Raw genomic sequence first — 11635 nt, 5'->3', positions numbered from 1 at the left:
CTCTTTTTTTTTTTTTTGGCAAAAATACATTAGTTTACGGTTATTAAATGTGACCTAAAATATTTTATTACATAAATTAATTAAAATACTTTTTCTCCTTGTCGAGTAGTTCTACTCTATTCAATCTTTTTTTTTTCTTATATTTGTTTAGTGTAAATACTTAAAATGGTTCTTTAAATTTCACTCATTAATTAAATTAATTCTCCACATTTTCATTTGATCAAATTAGTTTTTCCATACTCATGTAATTAGTTTTTCCATACTTATGTACAGGTCACGGAGTTCAGTCTCACAACTTTGGAGGAAAAATAAAAGTCTAATATCAATTACATTTATCTTTACGCGGTTTATTTACACTTTTTTATTTTTATTTATTTGTGGACTTTTTTGAACTGTCGCTAAAATTATTGTCAGCCCAAAAATTTTCTTCCCAGAACACATGATTGAATAAGAAACTTGTTAATTTGGACTGCGGCTCCCTAGTCGCTCGGATTAAGGGGGGAATTCTGATGATGGTCACTGGAGTCCCTCTCCAGTCTCCAGGAGCTTCAAAGCACATGTAGAATCTATTTCTACATTTAATTTGCTGACTCCCAACTTAATAACTAAATGCAAGATCATAAACTCAGCACGTAACATACCAGAAGATCTTAGTCAACAAGGTAACAGTTCAACGATGCAGTAACCATTATAAATGAAGTAATGAAAAGATGATACAAAAGACAACATTGCAGGTTTAAGTGCCCCAAGAAAATAATAACATCAAGATAGACATTCTCAACATATTACACAGAAAAATTATTCAATGAACAGTGCATTAGTCTATGATGATATGAATCAAGCAAACAGCTTGTGGTAGTAATGAATTAGACTCGATATATGTCTATATTCAAGTAATAATCAGAACCGGTCTTGCGGATTGCTGAATTGGCAAGACAAGTCACTGATTAACAATAGGAAGAAAGAACTTATTCTATTGAAATTATACCAAACCAGAGATAGAAATTGATTAGTGAAGTTTCTTCTCCCTGAATTTGTCATTCTATAACATCAACCTATATCGGAGTTTGCTAGAACGATGGTTATATACGGAGGCAAAGTGCCTTGACTTCCATTTCATTGGTGACAGTCATTAGCAGCACACAGGATTCCGAGAAGGGAGATTCAGTTAAATGCCACAAAGCTATAAATTGATCTTTCCAAACACTTGAAACAGATTCAATTAATTATACCATTCTCCGAAAATATATCCACGCCTGTAAATGGTCTACACTCTACAGACCACCAATATAATTGTTGTGAAACCAATTATGACAGAAAATAGGTAGATTAAATGCCATAAAATACAGGAGATGCTGTAGATGATCACTGAAAAGGGATAATAAAATGCAATATACTAATATAGCATAGCATCAACTCTTTACTATATTTAAGAATGAACACAATTGGAATCTAAGTAACATAATTGTAGGATTCATGCTAGACACAGGCTGAAATTCTTCTAGTCTTATATAAAGACTCTGGATTTCAAACATGGAATGTAGCATACCCAAAGATTTAGTGAAGAAGTAACAGTTCAATATTGCAGGCAAGTTTGTAAGCAACTCAGGAAAGAAATACAATAACCAATGTAAATAAAGGAAATGCAAGCAGTGCTAATAGGAAGAAAAAGGAGAACGGGATCTCATCAAATTTTGGAAACAAAAATAATCCAATAAACAAGTATATCAGACTATGATGATATGATTCAATCAAATAGCCACAGTTGAATTCAATAAAATGCCTGTATTCCATAACCGATCATATGAACTGCTGAATTGCCAAAATGTCGTATGAGAACCCATAATAAAAAAAAACTTGTTCAACTTTAAGAGACAGACTAAACCAGACAGAAATTAATGCATTCTATAGATGGAAGATAGACAAGGGGTGAAAGGCAGAGGAAGACCTAAGAAGACCATTCATAAAGTGGTCAAACGAGATCTATATGTAAACGGTCTCTTTGTAGACATGATATATGACAAAGCTCAATGGCGTCGTTTGATTCATGTAGCCGACCCCATCTAGTGGGACAACGCTTTGTTGTTGTTGTTGTTTGTTGTATTTGTCATATTCTAACACTCAAAATACTATGATTCTATGAAGGAAAGATACCAATCAACGTTGGAATAAGTTAACTGGAACCTTCGGTGATAAACCCTTCCTTGCGACCTTCAAAGCCAGGCCGCAAAAGCTTTTTCTCTCGCTTTGCAATTTTACGCATCTTCTGATGATGAATCCTCTCAGAAATATTATTTGATCGCTTTTGCTGCTTCTCTGCCTTCAACTGGTCCCGTGTTTGAATTCTCTCTTTCCATTTCTCTGCATTCTTCTGTTGCTTCTTCTTCTCTTTACGAATGCTTTTCTCTAACAGCTTGGGATCATCATGGACCTTAATCCCCGAAGCTCTATCCATTGCTGCTTTCCACAATTGCTTCTTTGCAGCAGCCTCACCTTTCTCAGGATCATTCTTCTCTTCCTCCAGCTTCTTTGCCCTTTCAAGTTCCTTATGCTTTGAAAGTCTCCTCTTCTTATTTTGCATCTCACCATCTGTAAGTTTGACATGGCCAAACACAAGCTCATTTGAAGTCTCGGCAGCATCCTTCTTCGCTTTCTCTTTAGACCCTTTGTTCGCAGCTTTATTTTCATCATTCTCACTACCCCTCTTGCGTTTTCTGCCCTCAAACCCTCTCTTCACATTTCTATCCTCACTCTTCTTTGCCCTCCCCGAATTCTCGCGACTTGACCGAAACTCCTCAAGTTTACGATGTAGCCTTTGCCGAAGCTCTTCGTAAGTCACAGACCGATCATCTTCAAGAGAAATGGGCTTAGCTTCACCATCCTCCTGATCACTACTCTCATTCGCTTTCTCCTTACCCAAGTTCTGCTTCAACAAGTCAAGAGTAGCGGCAGGGGGATTTTCAGGATCCAACCGTTCCCTTCGAGACTTCTTAATATTCTCCTTAGTTTCCCTCTTCGCCTCAGCTTTCTTAGCCTTGCTGAGACCCTGAAACCACGGCTTATCCTTATCGTCTGGAAGGTAAAACTTGGCAGGGATGAGTTCAATCAACTTGTCAAAGAAAAGAGTATGGTCCTGAATCACAGAATCCAAATCTTGAACTGTATCAGTCTCTGCAACAGACTTTTGTTTCTTCTTCCTCATCTTCTTCTTCCCCGTGTCACGGAACTGAAATTAGTTTCAATTAGGGTTTAGGGTAGGGGTATGCATGGCCCGGCCCGACCCGAAGACCCGGCCCGGTCTCGAACATTTTAGGAGCTATTTTGGTGTGATTTTACTGGGTCTAGGGCCGGGTTAGGGTCTCAAAAATAGACCCAGACATTATTTTGGGTCGGGTCCGGACCATGACTCGGGTCACCCGAAGTCGGCCCAGTGGCCCGATCATCATACACAATTAATATTTTGTGTTATTAGTGATGGATGATGACTATTCTTATGTGGAATTTAAGTATTGTAAACCTTAATATTTTATGTTAATAGTTATTATAAGACTATAAGTTAATGTTTTATGTTTAAAATGCATAAGATTTTAGACTAATGCATAATAATGTGTTATTTATATTGATTTAAATATTTGGTGTTATTAGACAATATTAGTATTGATTATGGTTATGCTTTAATTTTAAGAAGAGTTGGTTCTTGTTATATTTTTCTAATTGAATTTGACCATGTCAAATAATGGTTAGAGTCTTGGAAATTTGGATATTTTCACATGCTATCTTATAAGAATGTATCAAGGTAATGTAATGTTAACGGCCCGGTTTTCACCCGGTTTTTACCTGGTATAATCGTGGCCCGAAAGTGTATAGGTTTCATCGGGTCTAGGGCCGGGTTCGGGTCTAATAAATAGACCCTGTATATATTTCGGGTCGGGTCTGTGTCACATCAAACCCGGTTTCACCCGACCCATGCACACCCCTAGTTTAGGGTTTAACGTACCTACTGAAATCTATGTCAAACTCAAAATTTCATCACTAGTAATACGAAAGCTTGTTACGAAATTGAACCTGGAGATGATAAGAAAATGGAAGAGGGAAATTGGCACCTAAACCTAAGTGCTTTGAAGTAAATAAAAGACCTAAACAACAAACTCTATCACAGACTAGGGTCCAAGTACAAAGATTAAAGCTTTTAATTTGATACCAGATAAGGCCTACCTGAACTGAAGCAACGGCGGAGCAGAGAAGCAGGGGAGGAGAGCAACGATGGAGAGAGATATGCTCCCTCGGCCAGAGCACCAACGAGCTCCGGCGATTGGCTCAGCGTTCCTCCTCGGTGCGTGAGTGAGAAAGGGAGAAGGTGACTGAGAGAGCGACGGAGCAACGAGAATCGCGTGGAAGGGTGGCTTCGACCAGCCATAGCGGAGGTGAAGAGACCACTAGGCCACGGCAGCGAGGCTTCTCTATCACGCTCGTTGATGCACGGAGCTTTTTTATGGCTTCTTCTTCACGTTTTTTCTCCTCCTCATTCTCCTTTTCTTTTTAGGCATTCTTTTTTTTTTCACATATTTTTTTTTAATTTTTTTCTCCTCCTTTCTCTAATAAAAAAGTAGTAGAAGATGAGGAGGGACTGAGGGAGAATTTTAAATTATGGAGAACTTAAATGAACCGAACATATTAGTACGGTGAAATAATTGTATAGTACTAAATGAATAGAACATTATCTATTATATAAATTCAAATTCGAACAGCTTTCTGCATAATGAACCGAACATACACTCATGGTAAAACAATTTTATAGTATTGAATGAACGAAACATAATCCATTATATAAAATCAGATTCAAACAACTTTCTGCATCATGAACTGAACACAGTACTCATGGTGAAATAATTGTATAGTACTGAGTGAATGAAACATAATCCATTATATAAAATTAAATTCGAACAGCTTTCTGCATAATGAACCAAATACGTACTCATGGTGAAACAATTGTATAGTATTGAGTGAACAAAATATAATCCATTATATAAAATCAAATTCGAACAGCTTTTTGCATAATGAACCGAACACGTACTCATGGTGAAACAATTGTATAGTATTGACTGAACGAAACATGATCCATTATATAAAATCAAATTTGAAACATGTCTACAATTTAAAGATTATCAATTCAATTCAATTCAGATTCAGAACACCTGCGTCCATTCAATTCAATTGAAAAAATAATGTTTGTGTTGTTGGTAATGACGATAACAAAGGAGGATGAGGAAGAGAATCTGCGTGCACGAAAAAGAAGAATGATGAGGTATACGTGAATTTGAAAGAAGAAAAAGATGACGTATACGTGTATTTGAAAGAAGAAGAAGAAGAAGAAGAAGAAGAAGAAGAAGAAGAAGAAGAAGAAGAAGAAGAAGAAGAAGAAGAAGAAGAAGAAGAAGAAACTCAGGGGAGAAGAAGAAAAAGAAGAAGCGCGGGAGAGGAGAAAGAGATAAAGCGCGTGTAATGACGCTCTTTTAATGAGAGTGGTTTCATTGGTGTTGGACCTACTTGGATGGAAAAATGTTTGGATGTGTAGCATATCCCTTTTCTTTTTGAGTGAATATCCAAATCGGTCTCGGATAATTTTTTCAAAGGACAACGAAATTTTCGGATAAGTTTGTTTTGAGGTATTGAAATGAAGATTAAAAGAGTATTATGTTTGGTCTAAAGATTAGTACTAAAATTTTAGCCTTTATCTTTAAAATTTTAATATTTCAGTACCTCAAAAAAGTGGAGACACAAGATATTGGATTTTTTTGAGACGGAGACTAAAACTTTAATAACATTCTACACTTAAAATATCCTCATTTCAATTAATTAATTCTAACTTTATTTTTTATATAAATTAAACTAGAGTTTCATTTTTATTTCAGTCTCTGTCTCTTATTTTACACCAAACATAATATTGAGACTTATTTCAATATTTATTTTTTAGTCTCTGTCTCTCAGTCTCAGTCTCTCTTTCAAACGCTACCTTAGAAAAAAGAATACCACTTTTTGGCCTCTGATATTTTTTCTCGTGAGACAAGTTTGTCCCTACGTCAATAATCTATCTTTAAGTTAACAGAACATAAATACGTAGCACGTTAAGATGGTGATGTCTCTGTTAAGTGTCAGCCTGAATTAGCATATTAATGAATCACCCAATTTTGTCTCTGACAATTTTTAAAAAATATAACTGCATGTCATAATTGCGCAGAACATGAGCAACCCTAAGTATATCTTCCTCCTTCTTCCTTGTGTAGAACCCTACCTGTGCTACCCCCATAAGCCATGGAAATCATTCTTCAGAAACTAGGAGTCGCACCCTGCGTGATTATAGTGTTGGCGAAGATAGTAAAAACTGCACATTTTTTTCTGAAAGTGTTGGACAGCCGAAAAAGAAGAAATTCATGTCTTCAAAATGTCACTGTGGCACCTATGTGATTCTCTTCCAATCTTACATAAAACTTAACCCAGATAGATTCTTCCTAAAATGTCCTAATTACAATGTAAGTATTGATTTATAATTTTTGCATGAAGTTGATTTTTTTTTTTTTTGTATCTTTTTAAATTTGAAAATTTTATATAATTTTTGTATTTTTTCCATCGAATTTTTAATTTTCAGGCACCCATCTCACATTACAAGTATTTTAAGTAGTTAAATGTATTAGTTGAAAAAAAAATATTGATCAGGGTATTACTTCTAAAAATGCTATTTTAATGGAAAGAAAATTGAAAGAGGTAGAATATAGAATAAAGGAGTTAGACATGGAATTGAATTTAAAAAATTAAAACCAAATTGGATCTCAAAGTTTATTACTTCAAATATTTTAGGCTTATAATTTTGGGTATAATTAATATCATAATTGTTGTAGTCTTTAGGACATGTCCTAAGTAGTTGTTATAATCTTAGTTTTGACATTTTGTGATAATTATGTTGCTTTGTAATACTTTTAAGATGTAACTAAACCTGTGTAAGGTTATATTTTATATTAATAAATTTGCTATCACTTTAATCTGAAATGATATTATGTTAAAAAAATTAGATTATACTACAAATGTGTAATCACATATTTTAATAGATAAATATATAAAAAATTGGGTATATAATAAGGGTCGCTCTACTGTACAGATGTAATTTTGTACAGATTTACAGATATACAATCTCCTTGTGTCTTCTGTCGACACGTGTTGTCTCCCTTGTGCGCCACTGGAGCAGGCTTTCAGCGAGGCGTGGCTGTGTGGGTGCTCAGTTGCTCACGGGTGGGCCGAGTGAGCCGAGGTGGTTGCATGAAATGGAACGGGGTTTGTGTGCGCCGGATTCCGTTGGTGAGACATTTGCGTTTTGGGCTTAACTGGACGCTAAAAAAGAAAAAAAACAATGGATGAAAAAAAGGCAACTAGGGTCTTCACCTCACGCCTCTCCTCTCAGCAGAGCAAAACCTAGCTCCGTCTACGAGGGTCGCCGCCACTGGTCTGCTCGCTATCGCTGCTGGTGGCGCTTGGGATCTGCGTGTGTTCGTCGTGGTGAAGCTCGCTTCCTAGTTCGCAAATCGCCAGTTGCTTCGTTGCAGCGGTGGAGTCGTTGTCCCCCGGCCCTTCACCCTGGTCATTGGCGTTATCTCCGCCGTTGCTTGTCATTTATGTTCAGTTATTCTTTCCGTAAATGATTAGCAGACGCATCTTCATGAGATCAAAATAATTTTTTCGCTTATGTCATTCTAGGTTTGCTAGAGTAGAAATACATAATAAGCATAGTATTTTTTCGAACATAATTGATTTCTTGTGCTTGGTTATGTCATTGTTTATATGTGAATAAATAGTTGATGTAAGATTAGTTAAGAACTTAAGATAACCAATCTTTTACTGTTGAAGTCGTTAATTGTGGGATCAAACTGTAGGAGTAATTTTTTTTTTTTTTTTTTTTGCAGGAAAAATATGAGTGAAAAGGCAAAGAATTGAAGGAATAAGCACTGTGATTACAACATGGACAACTATAGAGAATTTAATTTTAACATGTGTATGATGATGCTGGGTTTTAAAAGGTCTTATTGCTATGGGTACTGCTAGCAAGGTAGGCATGATAAATGAATATATAGAATATTATAGATGTTGAGATGGCACTTCCTGGTATTGCCCATGTAGGTTTTTGTCATCTTTTAGTATGCACTTTGATGGTTCATATGTTCTCCATGGAAATTGATTTAAGCTGTTAGTTCCATGTGTTGTATTGTAAATTGCTTGGTTTATTCAGAAAGGAATGTTCTATGCTTGATTGCCTCTGAATATTAGAGTTGTTGTAGAGTTAAAGACTTGTTGCACTCTACTAAGTATGGGTAACTTCAAAGATAGTAGACACATGGATATGGTAAATCCAAAATTTTGTTTCATAGGGGACAGGCCATATATATAAATTATAATGAAGCTTGTGAATGAATTATAATTAGATATTAATTTGTTGTTGATATTATAATAGACATAAATTTTTTTTTCTTTTTTAATTTCTGTGATTAAAATCTAAAAAGGATTTTTACTCTCATGTTAACAATTGTGCTGAGAACTTTGTTGTGCCTAATATGATGTATAGGCTATTAGTTTCTGTTTTTAACCCTATTAATGCTTAGCTACTCAATTGTAATCATAAACATTAGGCTTTGTCCGTAAATTAATATAGCTTTAAAATTCTTAAATCTTCATTTCTTTCTTAACCAACCAACCATTTTCGGTACCAATGATATTAACACCAACACGTTTGTGTATATTAATTTCCTTTGCACTATGAATACAATGATTTAAATTCCAAAAAAACTATAACTACTTTTTAAATTCAGGATGTTCATATCACAATAATTATTCAATAATTTATACATTATAAAATATTCATATAATACAATATTTAACTTTATTTCCAACATAACTAAATATTTCACTGAGAAGATACTTCCTTGAATCAGTTGAAGCTAGCTAATGTTAAACTTCAACGATATTTTTTTCAAACTCTAGTATTTTTCACGACTTTTACTTAAAAGGTAGAAAAAGAAAGCATGACAACATGGTATATGTTCATTCCTCTTCCTCTTTTTTTTTTTTTTTCATTTAACCTATTCCTTCTTTAATTTTTGGTTCGGACTCAACAATTAACTGCAATGACCGGAAACCCTGAACTGGGGAGTGTTCGCGGTGCGGTTTGGATTGGATTTGATTTGCGGTTTTGTAAATTAAAAAAGTTAAATACATATAACAAGTCTCCACATCAAATTTTAAATAATCAACAATGATATAACAAATTTCAACAATATCTTAAAAAACTAACGATAACATAATGGAAATAAAATTATAGGTTAGTTAAAATATACAAATAAATAATATTTTGAACATAAAATATTTATTAAATAATAATACATGAATAAACTAAAAATGTATAACAAATTGAACATGTTATAAGTATAATTGTAAATATAATAATAAAATGATAATATTATAATACATTGTGCGGTTTGGATTGGATTGGATCGGTTATGGAAAGTAGATACGAAATCCGATCCGATTCAGCGGTTTGCAAAAAATAGAATCCAATCAAATCCGAATTAATTTTTTTTAGTCGGTTTTCGGTTTGGATTGGATAGGATGTACGGTTTAACTTGAATCGGTTTGGATTTGAACACCCCTACTCTAAACCCTCTTTGATTTTTAATTTTACATTGACTATTTCTCATTAATAACACCCCGAACTCACCTGAATACTATACTACCAAGCTGCATCTAATAACCTTATCTTTTTTCTTTTTTTTTTTTTTGGGCCTTGGAATAACCTTATGTTAACCCCATCGGGTTAGCAATTTCACTATAAGGACAGTTTCCCTTTTGATACATTTCCCTCCTGCATTTTCTTCACTCTTTTTTTTTTCCCACCACGTCCTTACTTTGGACTTGAATAAATCCATTTTCAGTCCACTACTAACACGGTCCAAACGCTCTCAAATAAGTGTTTCATTGGGCCCATTCTTTGGGGAATACAAGGTCCACAGTAACCCACCGTTACGTTGCACAGGCGTTACATGTGTTCCAGTAAGAGCTGCCTCAAGCCAGCCAACAGCCATCAAAGGCCCCTGTGCGACAAATTTGAGAAGCCGCCTCCCCCAGCCTCGACACAGTTACCACGTGTCGCTCACGAACTAAAGCAGAGGGAATATTTGGATCTCTGTATGCTCATTCATCTGTACACTATAATTGTCCATATAATAATTGTAAGTTAAATCCAAAATATATGTTTCATCAACTTGAAAAAAAGTCTCTACAATATAATTTTCATATGTGCTATATGATAATAAAGATGGAACTATAAGCACAATCCAAAATAGTTCTATAATCTATTATAATAAACCTAGCACAAAAGTATGATTGTTTGTGGGTGGAAACTCAGATGCAGTCAACTTCATATGAAGTTGATAACTGAGAGCCGTTAGATTATTTGATTGATTTGACTAAATTTTATCTAACGACTCTCATCTATCAACTTCGCGTGAAGTCGACTGCACCTGAGTTTTCACCTTATTTGTGCAATAACAAAATAATATGTTTCTAAATTACTGGTTGCCTAATGTATATACCAGCTAATAAGTTTACAACTATTAATGAACCAAAAGATAATTAACTGAGTTCATAAAATACATATGACTCTTCATGACCAGCAAAATATTTGGTACTTGCAATCTATTAATGAATCTCCTCAAGTGTGAGTTGGAGGCCTAAAATCAGCTGTTGGCATAAAGATAAACAAGCTTTCGAATGCCCCTGAGCTAGCTGCTCCAAGTGTCTCTATATAGTTTTGAGTGGGTGATATTGGAGGCCTTACAATGGTTTGCTTCATTTGGAATCCAACAGAAAGTTCGAGAATTTGCTGAGTAGCCTGCATGAGATAAAATAATTGTTTCAGCACAAAAAAAATTAGCAAAACTAAAGTTACTATATACAATTTTATACTCACAGATCCATCATTATGGGTGCAGATTGAAATAAATCAATATCTTGAACAAAATCTACAAATTGGGCCTTTACTAATAATTTGTTATGAATAAATTGGTAGCCAAAGTTGAACTTGAATCTTTCCATGAATCACAATTCCAAATGCTAAGAGACACAGAATGTAAATTCTAATACTAGCAGTATTAATGTTTCCAAAATTTTTGCATGATTGAATGTATTCACAATAATTGTATATATTCACAAATCACAATAACTTGTCTGATGGAGTTAAAAAACAGGGATGGAAATAAAGATTTTTTTTCTTTAAGGGCCTCGTTGTCTTTTGATGTTATTGTCAGGAGTCGTTTAAAATTTTTTTGTCTTTTTTTTTTGCCCAAAATACTTTACTCTACTCTTATTAAATGTGACCTAAAGTATTTTTTTAGAGTAGTTCTATATGCAATCCTAAGAACATGGTAAATAGAAAATAAACGAAAAAATATCGAAATACTCTCTCAAATTTTTAACTTGTATCAATTAAATCTTTTATTTTCTAAAATGATCAAATAAATTTTCTATATTTAAAAACGTAAATTCCAAAAATCACCATCATTATTAACATTACTAATGAATGTTGAGTATTGTTAAG

General features: G+C 34.3%; 1 protein-coding gene across 1 annotated transcript; it reads right to left on the bottom strand.

The window, feature by feature from the left end:
• Window positions 1–2173: 2173 nt before the first annotated feature.
• Window positions 2174–3237, bottom strand: LOC107629777 (uncharacterized). Its single transcript, XM_016332663.3, has one exon. It carries the CDS (start codon window positions 3200–3202, stop codon window positions 2174–2176), a length of 1029 nt encoding a protein of 342 aa, XP_016188149.1. The 5' UTR covers window positions 3203–3237.
• Between the last annotated feature and the right edge of the window lie 8398 nt (window positions 3238–11635).

This window comes from Arachis ipaensis, chromosome B3 (genome assembly GCF_059453495.1).
Source record: "Arachis ipaensis isolate K30076 ecotype BB chromosome B3, ASM5945349v1, whole genome shotgun sequence".
NCBI classification, from domain to species: Eukaryota; Viridiplantae; Streptophyta; class Magnoliopsida; order Fabales; family Fabaceae; genus Arachis; species Arachis ipaensis.
Note: the sequence above shows the minus strand (reverse complement) of the source record. Positions and strands in the feature narration are given on the sequence as shown.